We start from the raw sequence: 24,481 nt of genomic DNA on the forward strand, positions 1-24,481 counted from the left end.
AATATTCATTTACCTAAGATAGGTAGTTGACAAAAAATCAATAAAGTAAATAGAAACATGACTTGCAAACACAATGCATTACAAACAAATGAACTTGAATACTGTGTTGTAAGTGAAAAAACTGTTGACGTAACATTATCCACTGTTATAGTTGCTGAAGTAACACTTTTTATTATTTCAGAAGCGAAAGAAGTTGTGTCACCATTAAACGATCAATTCTTACGTACGTTGATCAATTTTATTATACTTGTAGTTGGGAAATCGTTGCGGGCAGTCTTTGATCATGGCAAGGTCGCTGTATTCAGAGCATTATATAGCCGGTGGTGAGGTGTCTTGGTGTTGTTGCTCGTTTGCATATGACTGAGTACAATGCTGGTGTTTGTGATGATGGCAGCGCTCGCAGCCGCGGAGCAGCAGGACCCAGCGGCACAACAGATCATCCTGTTCAAAGAGAAGACTTCGGTGAGTAACTTCACATTTAAATTAATCCTTTACTTCAAACAAGACCAATTATACAAGACAAAAGTTAATGCTTAGGGATAGAGCACAGTACAAATTCGTTTGATGAGATGGGTACAATAGCGACACAATGTTATAACATTATTTAGGTAGTGTTTTTAAAAGAATGTCTTGCCGGCTTTTTTTTTTAAAAAGTAAATAGTGTTTGTTTGCCACATCGGTAATTGCGCATTACAGACTTGAGATTTCAAAAACGTTTTACCTATATTTTATACTATAGTAAAAATGATCTATTAAAAGTATTTAATATGATGCCAAGAAACTAATTTAGGATATTATAGGTTGAATAAATCTTATTTTTTCTATACTAGTGCCACTATGCGACTATGATCTTAAAATTCAATTGAGCGTTAACTCGTTTTCAAAAACCACAGTTTCTTGATAATTTACAATATAATTGTTCGAATAATATGAAGTTTCTCTTTTATTTTGTTTCTAGGTTTACAAAATCAGTGACTTTATGACAAAATATTTTTATATTTTAAATTACAATATGGTTTTGTAATATTTTTGCATGGAAAATCAATTATAATTCCATTTCTAAGCTCGATAATGCTAGCAAATCACGCGCAGCATATTCAATAATTTAATTTTCTCATGTATATTTGTGGGTCTACCAACTACCAACTTGATTACATTTTTCTCATTTTTGCATAGTTTTATAAATTATTCAAATGATAATTGTTATTATGTATACTTCTAGGGTCCAGTTGGTATAATGACCACAAGCGCCGGAGCGCCGGTTCCGTATAGCGAAGCTTTAAATACACTTAATACAAGACTCATCTTTAACGAATATTTTATGGACACCATGACACATTTGGTTCGTGAAAGGATTCCAGAACGCGTGGTTCACGCAAAAGCTGGCGGTGCTTTTGGATATTTTGAAGTAACGCATGACCTTTCACATATATGCAAAGCAAAGTTATTCAGTAGTGTTGGGAAGAAGACACCGGTTGCGGCGAGGTTCTCACCGGTTGTCATGGAAAGAGGCGGTAGTGACACCTCCCGAGACGCCCGAGGTTACGCCGTTAAGTTCTACACAGAAGAAGGAAATTTCGATATTGTGGGCTTCAGTACTCCTATGTATGTCTACAACGATCCACGTCTCTTCCCTACCTTCGTTCGTGCGCAGAAGAAAAACCCAGCCACAAATCTTTTCGACGCTAACACTTTTTGGGACTTTTTAACACTGCAACCTGAGAGTATACACATGTTCTTATTAATATTTGGTGACCGCGGTATTCCGGCTAGCTATAGAAATATGCCAGGTTTTGGTATCCATACGTACCAAGTTGAAAATGAGAAAGGCGATATACACTTCGTCCGATTCCATTTCACACCAGACGCTGGAATCAAAAACTTAAGAGCAGAGGAGGCCAGGAAAATTAGCGCTGAGGATGCAGATCACCTCACTCGAGATTTGTATAAAGCGATTGGAAATGGTGACTTTCCAAGTTGGACTGTTAGTGTACAAATTTTATCGGTCGATGATATCAAACATGCTGGTTTTAACGTGTTCGATGTCACTAACACTATTCCTCTAGACCAGTATCCTTTAAGACAAGTAGGAAAAATGGTTCTTAACAAAAACGCGGTAAACTATTTTGCAGAAATAGAACAGTTAGCGTACAGTCCGGCAAATCTTGTTCCTGGTATACTTGGTGGTCCAGATAAAGTTTTTGAAGCTCGACGCTTAGCTTACAGAGATGCTCAGTACTACCGCTTAGGAGCGAATTTCCATAAAATACCAGTAAATTGTCCTTTCCGTTCCCAAGGTATGCAAGTATATAACAGAGACGGTAGAGCTCCTGTTAAAGACAATGGTAAAGATATACCTAACTATTTCCCGAACTCTTTCAACGGCCCTGTTCCATATGATGATAAAAATAGGATACCATTGATCGAAATCAGAGAACCAGAACCTAATAATTATAGACAGGCAAGTGAACTATATATGAACGAAATGACAAAGGAAGAACGAAGTAGGCTGGTCGAAAATATACTGTACAGTTTAGGATCTGCCGCCAGTTTTCTTCAAGATAGAGCAATCAAAGTTTTCAGTAACATCCACTCTGATCTAGGTTATCGAATAGAGCAAGGATTAAGGTCAAATACTACTAAACAATATCAAGGTTCCTCTTATCCTTATTATTAAATTTAAACATTATTTATACTTAGATAATATTTAAGTTAAGTATTTAATTTATTGTAAATACCCATTAAAATATACAACGTTTTATTAATTTGTTTTTAGTTCCTTCTTGTTAGATTATAAACCTTAGCGATGCTTGCCACTTACCATCAGGTAGAACATTTGTTGGTTCTGGCATTCATCATCATCATTATCATTACCTATTTTATAGGCCCACTCTGCTCAAAGGGATATGGAATTTAGACTCACCACGCTACTCCAATGCGGGTTGGCGGGTACAGGGTAATAACATTAAATTCATTAACATGTTGATTACAGTGACCGGGTGCCGGGACCTAAGGTTTAACGTGCTCTTTGGGGCACGGTGGTGTAAACTGTAACGCCACCAACTCCAGGATTTAAACTGAAAATTTCTTAAAAGAAACTCAGAATATCAAATCTCAGGGTTAGAACCCAGAACCTCGAGATCTGAAACCACAAAGGCTAAAACTATTACCTAGTAAGTAAAAAAATTGGAAAATATTTTACCTATAGAAATTAAAATAATACAAACAAAACCATTTTTAAAGGGATCTTTAACTAGGACGGGGTTATTAAGGGTCAAGGTTACTAATAGCTGTCGTAATGTTTTATAGTTACCTACTAGCGATCGCGACTATGTCCGCCCTTAGACCTATTACGTCGTTATAAACTCATATTCGGCTCACTGCTGAGCTCGAGTCTCCTCTCAGAATGAGAGGGGTTAGGCCAGTAGTCCATCATGCTGGTCCAATGCGGATTTGCAGACGTGAAGTCTGCAAATTTTGCAGACGCAGAGAATTAAGGAAATTTTCTGGTATGCAGGTTTCCTCACGATTAGGATCATAACCTCCTTCACCGTTTGAGACACGTGATATATAATTTCTTAAATTGCACACAACTAAGGAGTTGGGTGCGGTCCCCGGACCGTATTCGAACCCACACCCTCCGGAATCGCAGGCAGAGGTCATATCCACTGGGCTATCACGGCTCTTAGACCTATTTAAAATAGACCTATATAAAAAAAATAAATAAAATAGGTCTAAATAAAAAAAATAGACCTATTGCAAAATCCGTTCTTAGCGGATACCTACTCTTTTTTTCCGGGAGGAAAAAATGCTTACGGACTTCTGCCATCAGGCAGGAATCACTTCCAACCCTTACTTTACTACCTTCTTTTTATATCGTCCTTGCAAGACTTGCAAAGTGTTTTATTTATAATGGTTTTCCTCTTATCCTCTTACCATCAAGTGGGTCATGTGATTGCTCCGTCAATCTAATATATAAAAAATAAGTTTTTGTCTAATTAATATACCATTATCTAATAATACACGATTCGAAAGCTTTTTAAACTAAAACTATTTGAATTAAATTTTAATTTGATAAGGATGGCACCCCCATTAAGGCAAAACATTTGTCGGGTCAGCTAATTATTACTAATTATGTGCTAAAAGTCCATCTTTATAAAAGCAATCTTATAGCTGCAGCAAATTGCTTTAAAATTATGCGCAGGCGCAATGAAAATTGAGAAGTAATTTTTTCATACTTCTATTTCATCGTTAACAGGCACATCACATTTTTCTATTTATACCTCTACGATTTATGACTTAAAATTGAACATCGGAACACTTTCGTGATCCGATCTTCCTATGATATTTAGGGAGCAATGTCCAGTAGATACTTAATAACTAGCGGACGCCCGCAACTTCGTTCGCGTGCATTTCAGTTATTCACAAATCCCGCGGGAACTGTCGCGGACTTTTTTTTTAGAACTTTTAAAGTGGAACAATTCTGTCGTACATTTTTGCGAAACTTTAACCGTTTACGTAGCGCACGCAGCTCTCAATAGGAAAAAGTCGCGCATATTGGTCTTAGCGTGATAATATATAGACTTCCTCGATAAATAAATCTAAGATTGAAATAATTATTTAATCGGACCAGTAATTTGTTAGATTAGCGCGTTCAAACAAACAAACAAACTCTTTAGCTTTATAATAGACTAGCGGACCCGCTCAAGCTTCGCTTTGACTTATGATGCACTTTTTCCCTATCGCTACCCTACCCTGCCCCTACATTACCTCTACCGTACCTCAACCCTACCCCTACCCTAGTCATACCCTACTTTTACCCTACCCCTAGGATTTAGGGGTTTGAAAAATAGATGTTGGCCTATTCAATATTTATATTGTTATAGATACCGGATAAGCACAAAAAATTTCATCAAAATCGGTCAAGCCGTTTCGGAGGAGTATGGCAACGAACACTGTGACACGAGAATTTTATATATTTGATATAATAATGCCCCCGACCGTATTGTTTTCCTTTATTCGGCCTCGGCAGCCAATCTCATGGTGAGAGATATTATAGTGCACAAGTGTGTGCACAAACACAAGTGCACTCTCTTTTCCGTCACTCTCATAGCCCGATGGGACGGCAGACCGACACGACCAGTAAAAGATCAGGCGCAGTAGTGACCGCCTTAGTGCTCTCCAATATACGGAAATGTACTAATACCGCCAACTTCCCAACTCCAATGTTTGCTTGACCCGTGATTCGAACCCTGAACCTCATCGTGCGCAGCTGAACCAGTTAACCGCGGGACCGATGGTACTTACCTATGTAGCGAAAGGGCTTACCAGATCACAAACGAACAAGTGAGGGGGCGACTGGTATCAAATGGCTCGTTTGTAAGGAGGAGTGTTAGGTCTCATCGGCTTCTAGTGTTACATGTATCGGATCCAGCTTTCTAGTGAAAACAGTTCTTGTGGTGCGTTGTGCAATGTACCGGAAGGCTGTCGACTGTAGCGATATAAAAAAATGTTGATTATATAGATATCTGTAAAATAGTAGATTGTTAACCGAGGGTGGAAAGAATCAATTCCCGAGGTATTTAGACGCACGAGCGTAGCGAGGTCGGCTATAGTTCTTTTACCCGTGTTAAACACTCTACATATCATTTCGAATATAAGGAAAATAAAACTAGTGGTTTATCTAAACTACTAACGGACGCCTGACTTCGTCCGCGTGGAATTTAGTTTTTCACAAAGCTCTCGGGAACCGTGGATTTTTCCAGGATGAAAGTAAGAAGAAAGTAACATATGTTTAATCCAAAGTAAAATCTATTTCCATTCCATATTTCAGCCAAATCGGTTTACTAGTTGCGATGTTAAAGAGAAACAAACATCGACCACTGCTTCCACTCTTTATACCCACCCCGCTGCTGCAATGAGGGTTGGCGGTCTTAGAGTGAATTATGGTGTTAATTAACGACCACAATTGTATGTTAATGATAAAGTGCTCTCCAATGCACTAACTTCCCAATTCTGGGCTAAGTATTTTAGCTGCAAAGTTTTTAGAAAAAAAAAACTCAGTAGGTCCGCCTGGTCCAGTCTAGAAACTATATACCTACTTATTGGTTAAATTCTGTCCAGCCTCGCTTATCTAAAGCTACTGTAGTTCCGTGAAAACTCTTTTAGAAAAATCCTACTTACTGTCTACTTTATAAGTGAATACTCATACCTACACGGAGATAACGACGACGAATTAGGGTTCATTTACACGAGCGGCAGCTGCTACCGACGACTGCAGTGGACTGTCGTTGGCTGCCGCCGAGACGTTGCCGACTACAGTCGACTGCGGTCGTCGGTAGAGTTGCCACTCGTGTAAATGAACCCTAATTCGTTTCATGGTGCTGAACTGTAGAAGGAAAAGCATTATCGAAATTTAACTGAGATAGTAGAAACCTCCAGGAAATTTTATTCTAGCTGCTGAATACTAGGAACTGAGCCGTTAGGAAAACGTCCGACTAATTGACAAGCTTCGGGACGAGGAACCCCTGAATTATTCATTCAGGAAAAAGTTGTAAGACTAAACTTTTATTTATCGACTAGCTGACGCCACGCGGTTTCACCCGCGTGGTTTCCGTTCCCGTAAGAATATGGGGATATTATATAGCCTATAGCCTTCCTCTATAAATGGGCTATCTAACACTGAGAGAATTTTTCAAATCGGACCAGTAGTTCCTGAGATTAGCGCGTTCAATCAAACAAACAAACAAACTCTTCAGCTTTATAATATTAGTATAGATATAGATAGTCAGGGGAATGTTTGGCAAGACCATAAAATATCAATGCACCATTTTTAGAAAATCACTAACACTGTCTATATTTATATTCTATTTTGTGTGTACAAAGATAAAAAAAGTGGGCGGTCCACTGTTAGCATAAAACATCGTTACACAGTCGTATGTCATCGTTACGATCGTCACGTGCGTGATTAATGAGTATTTGATTAGACACAACTGGGAATTAATTGCTCGTCTATAGCTCTGGGCTGTATACCTACTTTATAGGCTTGACTTACACTCGTAAATCTTCAGTAATTTGTTTTTATCTATAGCAATGGGATCGGCTTTCCTCTTCACACAAGAAGTAAAATTGTAATGAAATAAAAAATATATAGTAAAGAATTGAAGAACATGAATTTCTTTCAGCCGATAGACCTCTGCTGGATATAGGCCTGCTCTCAGAGTTTCCTAACATCAAAGTCTGCCTAAGTTGCAAAAAAAAGAGCAACTGTTGAGTTTCTTGCCGGCTCTTCCCAGCAGAATCTGCCTTCCGAACCGGTGATCGGTTACAAACAGTCAAATTTGACATTTCCACAGTGCTTGTAAAGTAAGTCTTGCAATAAATGAATTGTGATTTTGATTTTCGAAAATCGAATTTATAAAATTATAAACTACCCGTGTAGTTCTTACTCGTGTAGACGTGTCTCTTGGCAATTTTCATGATTTTACTTCCCGTAGAAAGCGCAGGGTTGGACTACCCACTAAGTAGACCAACATCAACTGGGTTGCAGGGTTCCGCTGGATGCTGGCGGCTCGAAATTGATTGTGTTTGGAAGTACATACAAGAAGCCTGTGCCCAGTTTTATAATGATGTAATAATATGATGAGAAAAACGACGTTTAATAAAATTCATATAATTATAGCTTAGCGTTTCAAATTCAAACTAAAAAACCGCATCAGAATCGGTCCATTCCTTTAGAAGCTACGATATCGAACACGCAAACCGTCAGATACACAAAAACTCACGTCAAACTTTCTAACATCCCTTTTTTAAGTCGGAAAAGGCCTGTGGCTCGTAATAAGTAATTCAAAGCGTTGAAAACGTATATAATAAATCTTTTATAATAGAAAACATGGGTTTTTATATAACCGCTGTCCGATGTTAAAACTTAAGTTATGGTATGCCCTGAGCAACAATCTTTCATTAAATGCAAAATGGTATATTTAAAAGTACATAAAAGTTAGTTTTAGAGAGTAAAGGCGGTAACATTCCAAAATAAATAGTTATTTAATGGTGTACTCTAGATTTCTCCGTCTCGATAAACTAATATTCAAAAAATAAAAGACAAATTTTAATTTGGCCGTAATTTTGTATTTAGAGTATATAACTTCAATTTAGATATTCGATAACGGTTGATAGTTACAATAATTTGGTATTGACAAAGAAGTTACTATTTTCTTTTTCAACGAAGACATTTTCAAGACGTTTTGAAGTATAGAGATTCTAAATGAGCTTCAATAACCTCTTGGTAAAGGGGCTGGACTCATCACCGAGAGGTCGAGGTTTGATCCCCGTCTGCTGGCGTATTGCCGTATCCACTACTCAACAGCCGTTCCTTTTTGGTTATATTAAAAAAATATATTTTTTTATTTAAGAAGTAAGTTCGGGATCAACCACGATCTCACCTGATGGTAACTATAGATATGGCCTAAGGTGGAACGCGCTAGCCTAGAAAATGCCTATTCACTCTCTTCTTAAAGATGTCCATGTTGTAAGAATTAGGAAATATATATATTATGACTAGCTGACGCCGCGCGGTTTCACCCGCGTGGTTCTCGTTCCCGTAGGAATATGGGGGTAATATATAGCCTATAGCCTTACTCGATAAATGGGCTATCTAACACTGAAAGAATTTTTCAAATCGGACCAGTAGTTCCTGAGATTAGCGCGTTCAATCAAACAAAAAAAAAATAGACAAACAAACTTTTCAGCTTTATAATATAGATGATAAAGGAAAGCAGATAACCTATAATGAAATCGTCAACCCGTATATATACGATTTGTATACGTTTGATAGAGCGTGTTACAAAACACACTATCTTTTTTTCGGCAGTTGGTTAAATTCGAGGAACCAATCTCCCGAGTAGGCACAACTATGTGCTTACAATCTCTTGTCCAATACTAATCAACGCCTAACGTTTCGTCACTTGTCTCTTAACGGCCCGTTTAATGGGTAATGGCTGTAGAGTCGTTGGTTGCAAACGCTGGGACGCTCGCATTAAATCGGCTGTAATACGCGCCGCAACTATAGTCACGATGCGGCAAATATTGCGTAATGTTACAAAATATACAATTACTTTAACAAATTAAAAGATTTATCATTTAGCATGTAGATACAGTGGAGTGGCGTGTACAAATCTAGGCGTAGGCGCATCTGCGAGGCTCCTTTTTTACAATACCTTACCTTACTTTACCTTATCAGCCGATAGACGTTCACAGCTGGACATAGGCCTCCTTTATGGACCTCCAAGCACAACGATCTCGAGCCGCCAGCATCCACCGGCTCCCTGCAACCCGCTTGATATCTTTGGTCCACCTAGTGGGGGGTCGACCAACACTGCGCTTTCTAGTGCGGGGTCGCCATTCCAGCACTTTGGGACCCCAACGTCCATCGGCTCTTCGAACTATGTGCCATTGCCACTTCAGCTTCGCAACTCGTTGAGCTATGTCGGTGCAGGTTCTTATTTGTCAAAAATTGGTGATTCTTTTTTGTTTGAATGAGTAGACTTCAAAAAAAACGAGATATTATCTTTTAGATACATGTAGTGCTTAATTAAAGCCGTTTATATCAAGAATACAATTAATTTAATCTTCGATAATATTCGCATGATAGTTGTAAGGTCTGCGGTGATGTAGGGGCCTCGCGTGGATTGTTTTAATTTCATTTAGTCGCTTATACTAAACAACGAAAGTTATTTATAGGTACACTTAATACCTAATTATATTGTCTACAATGTCGAATTGTGTGTTTAGGAAGTATAAAAACTAGATATACATAAATATATATTGTAATTAAATACAAATTTGTCCATGTGTGCGCTCAATGAGTCGCTAAATTTGGATCACTTTTTGCGGTGATCTTGCAGGCACGTAACATATCTATCTATGGTATAAAATAATCATCGAGGAATAAGGTATTAATTTCAACTCAATAATTCGATTTCATTTATTGAAATTTCCTGAAAAATAGGATTAGCTGTACTTTCCCGGTCAAGCTCAGTATCAGAAAGCTCTACTACATTACCGACAGTGGCCCGTTTTCCGTATTAATATTTTTCTTGTGATATTTACGAAATTACGGGTAAAACGTGATTACTATCGTAATTGCTAATTGTTTAAAGAGCAAAGTGTTTAATTATTCTGATTCCTATTACTGCGTTACATAAGCAATAAATAACGTTAATTAAACTAAACAGTGGCATTTTAACCCAAAACAAAGGGCTACTACGCGACTTTATAGCCTTCCTGGGCCTTTCAATATCTAGTTTATTTAGCTTTTTATGATAGCAATAATTTACTTAAATTAATAGGTACCTACGTTGTCTGAAATGGAAAAATAATAGATTATAGATCTGCTTGGATTACTGTTTGTAATGATCAGGAAAACCAACCACTTCGATATATTCAACTTAATAGTACACATAACAGTACTTTATGTCAATAAAGCAACAGCCACACTATGATATTTGCATAATTTTATCGCCCCTTTGCGCTTAGGTGTGGCAAGGAGTTAGGCCATCTGCACACTTGACAATTTTAAGGCGACTGCTTAGATAATCGGGAAAATACTCGTACGATACAAAAAACCAAAGTGATTTCCTTACACTTCTTCTTCTTCTTCGTCGTTACACTCTTGACAGAGTGGTCGTGGTCGTCATTTGGGCGCGGTGGCAAGCCTCACTATCCGTCGCCATTCCTCCCGCAGTGTGGCTCTCCTAGAACATTCGTGGAGCGATCCATGGAGAGCGGTTTTTACTTGATCAGTCCAGCGCATTGGTGACCTGCCACGTGCTCTTGTGCCCTCCACCTTCCTTACACTACTTAAGTAATTTTACTCGCTGTTTAAAATAAATAAAATATCTACACAAAATAGTGTAGGTACATAAATATAAATTGTTCACAAAATAGTGTATTTAGATATAAATTCTTATATGTATTGTTTTTCTTGTTCTATATATATTTATTTAGCTGTACGTTAAATAATTTTGTAATGTACTTACAAGACGGAGATCCTGGGTTCGATTGAGGTTTTCCCAATTGGTCCACAAATCCTGGCTGGTGGGAGGCTTTGGCCGTGGCTAGACCTACCGGTAAAGACATACCGCTAAACGATTTTTTTCTTTTAATTTTTTATTCTCTACGAGTTAGCCCTTGACAACAATCTCATCATCAATCGTGATGTGCAAGGAGGAGAATGAAAATCCACATCCCATTCTTTGCTTTCTACACAACATCGTACCGGAACGCTAAATCAATGAAATCGGTAGTTACCTTCTACCTGATAAAACCTAGAAACGCAAGAAAGAAAGTTCTGAATTGGATGTCTAATAACAGTGAATATATTTACTAGGTATTTTAGCCGACTCGGAGGAGATTACAAAAACAAGAAAGCTAATGTCGATCAAAGGTTATGATTCACAACATTTGTCAGGACAACTTAATAAACAAATCAAACTGTAACCAAAATAAGACCCTAGAATGGCAGAATGGCCTTGAGTGAAGTCACGCACTTGTGAACGTTGTGTGTAGGGTTAAAGGATTCTTTGACTGTTAACAAACACTCCCCTTGTCCACTCAAGTCACTCTCCCCGCCCATCCCAAGTAACCCATAAAGAATTACACAACAAGAGATGTGGACGGCTCGAACGCCACGAGCACACTGAAGCCGTCCGTACCGCAAGTCGTTGCAACGCGGCGATAACATGTAATATATAACTTAAACTTGAAAATTACAGTTCCAAGTTGCCACGTCTGTGAACAGCCTAATTTCTATCAGTTCCCCGTAAGGACATAATTGCTCTATATGTAAAGGACGGTGACAATTAGCAATGTATTACCCGCGACTTGTCACACTCAGCGGCAGATAAAGAGAAACCAGTCACGGCTCTGCGCCTGCAACGTAAATATGCTTGTGCAACAGATAGAATAGAAATCTTTACGCGTACCTACCTACGAAGGATAAACTTACAAACGTATTCTTATTGTTTACAACTATATATAAACTAATAAACTAATCCTAACTAATATACATAAACTAAACATAAACTAATCCTAACTAATAATATTAACGGGTTTGTGAGTTTGTTACGCTTTAAGCACTAACCACGAAACCAATTTTAAAAATTGTTTTACTATAATGGAAGGCTGCATTATAAGCAAGAAAAATAGCTTATGTTTTTTTTTTCATTCATAAAATATTATTTTTTTATCCCTCTACTTTTAAGGAAACAGGAACTACAAAGGTGAAACCCCAGAGGGTCCATAATACAAAACAAAGTCACTTTTCGTTGTAATTTCGCTTAGATCTTAGAATTCGAACAAAGGATTTGTGGCTGTTTATTTTCTACGAGGTATAGTTTGCGCCAAACTTCAAGTCCATCCTGACCACGAGGTCACGAGGCATATGTCTGCCTCGCTGATGCAGTTCAGCAGTTGCAAGTATGTGACCTGCCCATTCCCACTTCGTGACTCGCTGAGCTGTGTCGGTGACTTTGGTCATTCTGTGAATCTCTTCATTTCGGATTCGATCAAACAGTGAAACTACGAGCACGCTCGTGGCTCGCTCCATCGTCCGCTGAGTGACTGCCTTCTTACGAGTATGATGAGTTCCATAGTTAACGACCAAGTCTCGGCGTATACTATACCTATCTGTAAACTATTGCCGTGCGCATCATAATTAATGCAAAAATGCCCTGCGTACGCTGAGGATTCATTACGAACCTTTATTTGGAGAAGGAATTTTCTATTTTGTACAAAATGTATTTATTATTAAAAATGTACAATTATTTACACCAACTAAAACAATTTACCTAACTAAATAAACTACCTAAGAATATTATAATAAATATTATATTTATTTTTTTACAAATTTTTAATAGTGTATTTTATATTTATATTGACATTGTCAAAAATTAAAAATAAAAGAACTAATAAATAAATGAGAGATTTATAATTACACAAAAATAGAAGTAAATATAAAATTATATATCAGACTTAGGCGTCGTAGAATTCATCCGAATCGATGATCATTGGTAAAGTGCCCAGAAGGCTGGCAGTATTGCCACGTTGTATGGCAATACTGATTCTCTGACCTAAATCTAGGCCAGTCTTCTGGTCACGGGAGGCGTCAATTTATCGCTTTGCAATTTCAATTTTGTACAATTGTTAGGTACAGTGCCTATTTTAGCTGAAAACTGTGCACGCCACTGTCTGTTACAAGCCTCATCGACACAGGATGTTATTTCAGTTCAATTACTTCCGCTATAGACGCAAGCAAGAGATCATTTATTAAGCTTAGATATTTATATATTATTTTTATGTAACACCAGGACAATGTTATTATAGATTTTCTATTTTTAGTAACAGGTCGCTAACCATCAGTTTCTTGTATACGAGTTTAAATTTTACAAGACTCTTTCTGTAAATAATAGTGTTTTTTGTTCTACTGAGTTCCTTGATACACACCAATGCTGCGTCTTGCCAGATATGTGCTGGCCTAAAGTATGACTTAGTATGTTCTGCGTGCATCAAAAATATCCACACACGCACAGTACTAGATCTGGATTGGAGTAATTACTATAGCGTGACAATGTCTCTGACACAAAACATTTTATTATGTAACGTTAAGTTGATGGTACACCAATATTCTGAAAACGGAAGTGAGATATTCCAGAAAGTTCTATGAAGTATTAAACCATAATAAATCATAGTCCTGGATCTTTTAGCTCAGATATGCTACATATTGTGTGCTGTATGTTGGTTGACCAACACACGATCAGTTTCATCGTATGTTCTGCCGTTTGTACTTCAAGATCATGAGTTTATTGGATGGTCAGTGGCTAGCATAACTGAGCTAAAAGATCCAGGACTATGATTTTCCAATGGGGTTGACGGACTTAGGGTACCAAAGTGTTTGACTTTTTAGAAATTATTGTTTATTTCAGTATTGGAATAGCTTTTTGTGATAGGAGTCCGTGGAAGCACTACCGCCATGCCAAGAAACGTTGTGTTCCGGGATTAAGGTTGGGGTTTATATTCGCGGCAAAATAACTGCAAGCAGGTTCATCAATTACAACTAGAAAAAGTAACTAAAAACTATGTCTTAAAAGTTTATAACGCTATCGGCTGGTTATATGCGACGCGTAGGTGTCAATCAATCAATCAATCAGCCTGTATAAGCCACTGCTGCACCAGTACTTCGACAAGGAGACATAGGTGAACACCACTCAACTCCGAATTACTAAATGCGAATTTTTGAAAGAAAGAAAACCTAAATATTTCATCGTCCAACACAGGGTTGTCCTTGATAATTCGATGTGGCATAGAAATGCACTAGACTAGACCAATGAGCTAGTTAAACATTAATAAATAAATAATTGTCAATTAATCGAATCTCTCAGTGCACCACAAACTTAATCATATTTATTATGAAACATTATAACAAACCAACAGTCGCGCTCTTCATCAATACTCTTCGCAACGGATTAGTTCCGCCGCACATATGGACTAATCACTTTAGCATTGTTTGTTCCGCCGGATGACCGGATGATTTGTTTGTGGGAACTGAATTTGCAATCACCGCTCCATATTCGTATCGCCATAAAAGTAAAAACATTCGTCTCGTGGTTAGTTAGACTTTAGCTTCGAATTACGAGGGCTTGGATCAACATTTGACATTTGACAATATTACATGACATTGACAGCTTACACCGGATATGAATTCAATTCCAGGTGTTTTATTGGCTCTTTTGAACACTTATATTGTCTATGTTTAATTTGTAGACAAGGGAGCGAAGCAAAAAAAAAATTTATCTAATTAATGCGGGTTCCAAAGTTCTGAAAATTATTTTCTTAATAGCAATTTGTATCCTCTATCCATAAAAAATACTATCGACTTGCTTAAAAATTATAAATAATAAAGGCCCATTTTGGAACATGTCCTTTCAGTGCAAATTTTCAGACCGGGGTTAAGAAGATTCATCACTTTTTGATAAGTGTTGAAATAGCCTAACTGTTAGTTTTGTCACAATCTTTATGTTTGTTATATGACAATTAGACAAAATCTTTATGAATTTACTTTCTTATCATACAGTGAATTCGGCCTTATGGGTATTATGCAAACAATGCCGGATTTTAGTGTTTTTGATGATAGCTGAAAGGGATATCTTAAAAATTAGGAATAATGATTTCACTAAGAGAGTATATTTATAAGGTTGCATTATTTAATTTTGTAACTGTTTACTTATAAATAAAAAAAAGACTAAGAGAGTGACTTTTGAATTTCTAGCTGGCTCATTACTTACTTAATGTTTCAAAACTGCTTGTAAACTTATTTCACTTAAAAGAAAACAAATTGATTTAATTGAATGTTATTTAAAAAAGGATAATTATTTATTATCTGTTACTTTAATCTCTTGTTGCTATTTTCTAATAGTTGTCAGTTAGTTTTAACAATCAATAAACTAACTAGATATATTTACATAATATTGCATTATTGACTCGCAGCAGGTCATAGACCTCCGTTATTGCTCATTACTAACTAGGCTACTCAAAATTAGCCCACTTGAAATGGTATTCTGTTTGCGGTTACAAGAGGCTATAAGTATTAAGGGCCTACCTTAGTTTATAAATGTATTTTAAAATCAGATACATATAACTTACTTTCTTGCAGAAATAAAATGATTTTGTTGAGAAATACAACATCGAGTGTGAAGAAATTGTTTTTCGTCTATAAGGGCCTTATCCGTATTTGACCAGTTGACTTCGATAAGTAGAGTTTTTTTTTGTTATTACGGATTTGATTTTACCAAATTAGAAATATAAAATAACATATAATTACTTCTGTTATTTTATATTTCTAATTTTTTTTTGTTCTTTAATCTTAGTAATATTATAAATGTAAAACTTATTAAGTAATATGTAAAACACGCTTTAATTTTTGAATCTATTTAGATGGCGTTCGACATACATATTGTAAATAACATAAAACACATATTGTCGCGTTTGATGTGAATACATTCATGTCAACTTGACAGCTAGGTTGAGCCTGACCGGAAAAATTAACGATCGCTTTTTTCCCCAGTCAAGTCAATTTAGCCGTGGTGAAATAATTCGGACCAACTTTTTGCACTGCGACTTCATCAAAATGGCAAAAGCATATCAAAATAATTAATTCGTGGCACTGTGGATTAAATGTGGACTATTATGCAAACAGGTAGACCAACAAGAGACAAGATGCAGACGAAAAATTATTTTACTCCATGGTGTTCCTGAATCTTCTAAAGAAAATGTGGACGCCACAATAGTAAAAGTACTAAAAGAAAATCTTCAAGTTCCTGAGCTCTCTGCTGTATCTATTAGCCGTTGCCATCGAATGGGGCAAGTTGTAGGGGAAAAACCAAGGCCTATTCTTGTTAAATTTTGTGATTTGCGGCTACGTAATAAAGTCTGGTTTGGAAAAAAAAGTTTTAAAGGCACTGGGATCACGCTGGCCGAATTTTTAACCAAGAATCGTCACGAAACATTTATGGCTGCCAGGCAGCAATTGGGAGTATCAAAGTGCTGGACAAAGGATGGCTTAGTAGTGGTAATTGGTCCTGATGGTAAGCGCCACTCCATAACTTTTAAGTCCGAGTTGTACTCCATTTATCCTCAAAGTGTTACTGAATCAGTCAATGCTCCAGCCGGTACCTCTGGCATTGCTACCAAGCCACAAATTGTTTCCACACAAGTCCCGAGATCAAAAAGAGTGGTGAAGAAGTATGTCTGATAGTTACGAGCAGTGTTTTTCTCTAAATTATTTGCCTATACTAGCTAAGCCAGTGCAAAAACAAACTATACATTTAGTACTTTGTAATTATTCTAATAGCTATATAATATTTCTTTTTTTTTTTAATTTATTTAATCAGATATCTCGCTATTAGCAACTTTAGTTATCTTTCTACCTACATAATACTCATTTTTTTGGCCGACCAATCAGTGTCGCTGGTATGTAAACAAACCACAGACAATAATGTATTGGTAGTCTTTGCATTTTATACAGCTCTGAGTTCTAGCCTTTCTGAGCCACTGTAATTTTAATTTTAATATTAGTAACATACAAACACCTGTAATATTTTTATAATTGTACTTTTTTGTAATCATAATCTGTTTATTTAAAATTCTAATGACGAATGCCATGATTGATTCTCGGAATAACACTCCAACGAGTATAGACAGAGAAATTGTCTTAGTTTTTATACTGCAGATAAAATACTTTTATATTAAAGGTGTTGTCATGTTACTTGTACTTATGTTTTTGTTGTGTAGGTACAGATATATTCATATTTTGTTTAACATTTTTAAAATAATTGTACTCTTTGATCTGTTTAACCTTATCGAAGGACAATGTGTTTGTTTAACTTTTAGTGATGGTTAAATGTACGAGTATACCTACTATTGTTAGTTTTATCTTTAATTCGAATTATATAATGTTACTATTGTTAGTTTTAATTCTAAATCGAAATGTTTTTTGTTCTATGAGTGGATACTTTTGTTACTTAGGCTTCAAGTAAATTATTTCTATGCATATATACTGTCAGCAGGAAGTTTTATGTATTTTTTTGTTTAATACACTTTTTAAAGCATTTTAATTTATAATTATCTTAATTTTATATTACACATATAGATACTTTATTTATAATTTGTTTATTATTAGTTATATTTGTATATATTGCTATTTATACTATAAATATATATAAACATATATATATATATATGTATATATATATATATATATATATATATTACTAATTTTACTTATTTAATTTACTGTTATTTTATTTATTTATTTATTTATTTATTTTTTTTTCATATTTCTCATATATTTTATTATGTCTATTCAAGATGTAAGCCTAGACGATGCATTCCTTTCAGTTTCAACCCTTAGTGATACAAATAGTGACTCCAGTTTCTACAGCCTTCCTTCTATTTCTGATAATCTTAATATGTACTTCTCTGATGTATCGAAAAACTTTAATATTATTCATATTAATGCTCAGAGTATTCCTGCACATTATTCAGATATGCTCTCATCTTTTGATAACACGAACATCCATGCCATTCTGATATCAGAATCATGGCTTAAACCGTGTTTGTCTTCAACGTCCTATGCTCTTCCTGGCTTTCGATTAATACGAAATGACCGTATTCATCGGACCGGTGGTGGTGTAGCCATTTATCTACGTTCCCATATCCCTTTCACCATCATAAACTTGTCAAATCCCCAGACGGCACCGGGAGCGGAACATTTATTTATTGAGGTACTTTTTTCAAACACTAAAATGTTACTGGGTGTGTATTATAATCCTAGTCTCACAATAGATTACTATTCTGCTTTTGAAAACCTTTTAGATAAATTTATTCCTTTATATAAACATACTATAATTATGGGGGATTTTAATACGTGTTTACTGAAATCGGACTCGCGGTCTGTGCGTTTAAAAACTCTTGTGAGGGCAGCTAATTTACATATACTCCCTCTGTTAGCTACACACTCATTTCCTAATTCTTGCCCAACTCTTCTAGACATCATATTAGTCTCTTCCCTTGATCATGTTGCCAAACATGGCCAGTGTTCCGCAGATGCTTTTTCATACCATGATTTGATCTATGTGTCCTATAAAATGCGTCCCCCAAAAGCTAAACCGAGAATTCTTCTGCAACGTAATTTTGGTAATATGGACATCGATAGCTTAAAGGATGATGCAGCAGGGATAAATTGGACAAGTGTTCTTACCGGAGCCTGTATTGATGATAGAGTTAATAGTTTCAACACTCTCCTAACGCAACTATACGATGTGCATGCTCCGATTCGCCCAGTTCGGCTTAAGCACCTTCCTGCTCCCTGGCTTACTCAGGAGCTTAAAGCTTTGCAAAATAAAAAGAATTCTGCAAAAGCTAAATATAAAAGTAACAACTGTGATGTTAATAAGAACAAGTATCACACTATTCGGAATCGATGCAACAGGTTATGTAGAGATATGCAACGACGCCATATCCATAAGTCCATACTCGAAGAAGAAGATTCCGGTAGAGTGTGGAAATTTCTCAAGTCACTTGGAGTTGGGAAAGCACGTCAGAATAATGATTCCTGTAAACTTGATTTAGATCAGCTTAATAATCATTTTTCTTCTTCTTGCGCTATTGATGACGTCACAAAACTAAACACTATAAATAATTTAATAGCTTTACCCACTTTTGACGATCCTTCTTTCATTTTCTGTCATATCACAGATAGTGATGTTGTGAGAAGTATTAGCGAGGTCAATTCCAATGCCGTTGGTACTGACTGCATTAGTCGTAAGATGATCGTTCCTATCATTAACATCTTAGCCCCGATAATCAAATCCTTATTTAATTTCTCTATTCTTTCCGGGAGCTTTCCTTCGTCTTGGAAAAATGCTCAAGTTACTCCTATTCCTAAGAAAATAAATCCTTCCAGTTTCTCTGAATATAGACCCATTTCCATCCTTCCGTTTCTTTCAAAAGTGTTTGAGCGAATAGTTCACCGTCAATTAAGCCTTTTCCTAACTAGACAAAATCTTTCGAACCCATTTCAATCGGGTTTCCGGACTGGTCATAGTACGACTACTGCATTAATCAAAATTACTGAAGATATTCGCCTTGGTATGGATAATCAATGTGTTACGGTGTTGGCCTTACTTGATTTTAGTAATGCATTTAATAATGTTGATTTTGATCTTCTATTGGCTAAACTAGGTTCTCTCAACATATCTCCTGAAGTGATTGACTGGTTTCGTAGTTACTTGTTTGGTCGCCGGCAGTGTGTGCGAGTCAATGACTCTGTATCTAACTGGTGCACGATTTCTGCCGGTGTTCCACAAGGTGGCGTGTTGTCTCCTCTCCTTTTTTCAATTTTCATTAGTTCTATCACTCTTCAGCTTTCTTCTCTCTACCACCTGTATGCGGATGATCTCCAAATATACGTTCAGGCCAAACTGTCTGATTTGCCTAATGCAATAAATGTTATAAATAAGGATTTAGATTCGATAGTACAATGGAGCAATTCATACGGTCTGAAAGTGAATCCTTCCAAAACTCAAGTTATAGTTATAGGTAGTCATAATTTGGTAGCACGCATTGATTGGGCTTTTATTCCTAGTGTAGTTTTTGATGGAACGTATGTGCCATTTAGTGACACGATTAAAAACCTCGGTGTTACTTTCGATAAGTATTTTACTTGGGCACCCCAGGTAAGTGAGGTCAGTAGGAAGGTGTTTGCATCTATAGGGTCACTTCGAAGATTAAGAAATTTCCTTCCAGTATCTACTAAAATTGCGCTTGCACAATCACTCCTACTACCAATTCTCGATTATGCTGACACGTGTTATCTTAATTTGAGTGAGAAACTGCTTGATAAGCTTGAGCGCATTCAGAACATTTGTATAAGATTCATATTTGGACTTCGCAAATATGATCATATTTCCGAATTTCGCGATAAACTCAAGTGGCCTTCAATTCGCCTTCGCAGGAATACTCACATTCTTTTTATTTTATATAACGTCCTTTTTAACCCTGCTACTCCCCCATATCTAAAGGAGCGATTTAACTTTCTCAGTGATTCTCATTGTCGCTCACTTCGATCTGAGGATAATTTCATTCTAAAAATTCCTTCCCATAATACTTCCTATTATTCTAAATCATTCTCTGTAAAAGCTGCTCGCCTCTGGAATTCCTTACCTCTCGAGGCTCGGCGTGCGCAATCTCTAGCTTCTTTCAAACAACTGGTAAATATGCACTTCTTTCCTCCTTGACCTTTTTATCATTCCGTATTTATTTTCGTTTAAATGATTTTATTTATTTGTTCATGTTTAAATAATTGTTGATGTTGTCTTGTTTCTTACTTTTTACATCTAAATTATTTAAATAAAATTTTCGTATGTATGCTTATGTTATATATATATATATATATATATATATATATTTATTTGTAAGTATCCTTATTTATGTAGGAATATATGTAATTGTTGGTAGGTATGTATGTATATTTGTACGTGTTCATATATATATATAAATATATTGATTTTGATTTTATATATTATTATCTAAGTGTAATATATCTTCTACTTCTCTTTTTATGTGTACACCCGTCATTATGCATTATTCCTTGTATTTATTTTCTCTTTTTTCGATTGGTTGTCTGGAAGAGATCGCTCATTAGCGATAAGGCCGCCAATTGTACATTAGTTTTTAAGTTAATTTCTTGCCTGTTATTATTATTTTTGGTGTACAATAAAGTATATTTCATTCATTCATTCATTCAATTATATTATTATTAGAGATGTGTCAAAGGCGGGCCCTTAACCAATAACCAATAGGTACTGTACCCCAATTGATTTGAGTACAATTAATCACGTAACTCGTCATTCCATTCACTATCGCTAAACGAATCTCCCGTCACAATACATCGGCTCTCATTCATTAGACCGGTCAACGGTGTCAAAAGTTAAATAATTAAGTCGATAATGATTGTTAAGGTGCACTTTCATTAGCACTTTTAGCTAGAGGGCTCAGATAAATTTTGGACTTTATAATTTTCGGATAGCTGAAACCTACCGAGAAACACAAAGAGAGTTTATCGCTAGATTTCGGTTGAGGCTAGTTATGGTTAAGAGTTCCATAACAATGATTTTTGGTTAGTGAAATATCTATGAGTATCAGAACATAGTAGCTGTGAGTAGTATTGTTTGAGTAACTCTCGTCTATTACTACTACTACGGACGTAACTAACCACGTTCAAAAGCATAGAAAAATCCCTTGAACGACATAATGTACCTTCAACAATAAGAAAATGGATAAACGCCCTCTTATCACTCAGGGCGATACAAATAAACATAAATGGAAAAATCCAAGCCATCGCTGCCAGAGGATGCCCTCAAGGAGGTGTACTCTCACCACTACTATGGAACTTGGTGGCAAATGAACTAATCAGCAAACTGAACAACAAAGGCTTCCTAACAATAGGGTACGCCGACGACCTAACAATACTTATAGGAGGAAAACATGAAAACACCCTTAGTGGAATAATGCAAGATGCACTCAAGCAGATAGAGAAATGGTGTACACTCAACGAACTATCTGTTAACCCCAGAAAAACAGAACTCATTCTGTTCACACACAAAAGAAAACCAAACATTCCAAAAACACCGACTTTATTCAAAGTAACCCTAAAGCTAACCACAGAAGTAAAATACTTAGGGGTAACACTAGATCAACAGTTAAACTGGAAAAAACATATTGAAACGAAAATTCAAAAATCTACAATCATCCTATGTCAGTGCAAACGCATGATAGGCAAAACATGGGGACTAAAACCGCACATAATGAAGTGGCTATACCTTACAGTCGTAAGAAGCTCAGTGACATATGCTTCTATAGTCTGGTGGCCAAAAGTGCTCCAAACAACAACACAACAGGAACTTCAAAAATTCCAAAGACAAGCACTGCTATCCATAACGGGCAGTATGTGCACAACACCTACGGCTGCAATGGAAGTAATACTAGGAATCCCTCCATTACACCTCCACATAAAAGAGGAAGCAACGCTTACAGCCCTTAGACTAAAAACATGCGGGTTGTGGAAACAAACAAACACAGCCCACACTAACATCTTAAAAGAGGGAATACAAATGAACCCAAGTATGGAGTGGATATGCGATAAAACACAGAAACAATTTGTGATGGACAAACCCTACAAAATCAACACTGAGGAGGCCGGTGACTACTACACAAACCCTGACGCCCTAGATGTGTACACGGATGGGTCGAAGACTGACACAGGTACTGGAGCAGGAGTCTACTGCCAAGACCTCAACATACGGATTGCACAAGCGCTTGGTAAGCACAACTCAGTCTTCCAGGCAGAATGCGTCGGCATCACAACTGCGGCTGTTGCCGTGACCAACAGACAGGTAACAAATTTTAACATTAATATACTTAGCGACAGTCAAGCAGTACTAAAAGCACTGGCAAAACACTCGACTACGTCAAAACTACTGCTAGACTGTCACAAGGCCCTAACAAAACTTGCAACAAATAACTTAGTTACATTAAGATGGATAAAGGGACACAGCGGAATCTTAGGTAATGAAGCGGCTGATGAACTGGCGCGTCGCGCCACGACACTGAAGGTAGTAGGGCCCGAACCAATAGTATCCATACCATTCAGTGAATACAAAACATGGCTGCACAAACAAACCATCAGAACCCACGCCGAACTATGGGACAGCATAACCACATGTAGACATACAAAAGAGGCACTCCCAGGCCTCGACCCAAGGATAACAAAGAAACTTATGAACCTCACACGAGACAAGCTGAGAACAGTAGTTGGCCTAATAACAGGTCACTGCCCGCTAAACAAACACCTTTCAATTCTAGGTTTGACCGACAGTCCTCTGTGCAGAGCCTGCATGGAGGAGGACGAGACACCGCTACACGTTATGCTCAGTTGCAGAGGCGTAACGGAACAACGAGCAACCTACATTGGCTCCTCAGCGACACTCCATGAGGCTATCGGCGACCTGGGCGGCCTGCTAAGCTTCTGGAGCGAGCTCGGCTGGATGGAATAAATCCAGCGGGAACCTACACCAAGGGACCCACGCACAACGGCCAAACACTTGGCTAAGTGCGGAAACGGCCCAGAAGAAAGAAGAAGAAGAAGAAGGACGTAACTTGTTTCCGAACTCAATTTATGGAAGATTTCATGGTTGGTGATAAAATCCTATTGGCAAAATTGAAATGTCGTGCGATTTAGTTTCCCAGTATGATGTCACGTAATTCTTAGTTAGTAATCCTCCGTGTTGAACTGCAAATAAGATTCCTGTGAACTGACTTGTTATTTAATTTAATTTAAAAAAAAACAAAGAGAAAAGTTAAAGTTACTGGCTTGTCGCTATAAAGTTTAAAAATAATTTAATGTGTTCAAAAACCATTGACTTTCAGACCGACTTATTTTTGAAACTTACCTTTAAAATGTACCCGATAAGTTGATAATAGTATTTAGTTTGTACCAAATTTGGCAGTGACATAACGCGACGCAATCTCGCGCTGATTGTATCATACGCCGTTTTGGATCGGGTATCGCACTTCCTCTGTTTCACGTAATGCAGTTCCCATACGCTGATTGCTTCAGTTGTGTTCTGTTAGGGTTGTCACTATATTAATTAAATAAAATTGATTTTAAGTTTTTATACTAGTATTTATTCCAGATTTTCTCATTGAAGTACAATAGCAATAGAAGTACCAGGGGGGCGTGGCCTGCATACACCCGGGTGTGCGGAACATCGCAAGCGTGTCCGCGCATGTACTAGCAGTCTTGTTTTGTTCTGTGACAAAAGGAATAAATAATATTCAACTCTAAATTAAGGGTGACATATTTAAT

The 24,481-nt window shown here is 36.9% G+C and overlaps 2 protein-coding genes across 2 annotated transcripts; both read left to right on the forward strand.

Moving 5' to 3' along the window:
- Positions 1-193: 193 nt before the first annotated feature.
- On the forward strand, positions 194-2,734 carry LOC112045099 (catalase-like). The gene is made up of 2 exons (XM_024081175.2): positions 194-462; positions 1,223-2,734. The coding sequence occupies exons 1-2, from the start codon at positions 370-372 to the stop codon at positions 2,675-2,677; spliced, it is 1,548 nt and encodes a 515-aa protein (XP_023936943.2). The 5' UTR covers positions 194-369; the 3' UTR covers positions 2,678-2,734.
- A 20,005-nt stretch (positions 2,735-22,739) lies between these two features.
- On the forward strand, positions 22,740-23,760 carry LOC128198266 (uncharacterized). The gene is made up of 2 exons (XM_052882621.1): positions 22,740-22,935; positions 23,479-23,760. The coding sequence occupies exons 1-2, from the start codon at positions 22,740-22,742 to the stop codon at positions 23,667-23,669; spliced, it is 387 nt and encodes a 128-aa protein (XP_052738581.1). The 3' UTR covers positions 23,670-23,760.
- Positions 23,761-24,481: the final 721 nt, after the last annotated feature.

Source organism: Bicyclus anynana, chromosome 7 (genome assembly GCF_947172395.1).
Source record: "Bicyclus anynana chromosome 7, ilBicAnyn1.1, whole genome shotgun sequence".
Classification (NCBI taxonomy): Eukaryota; Metazoa; Arthropoda; class Insecta; order Lepidoptera; family Nymphalidae; genus Bicyclus; species Bicyclus anynana.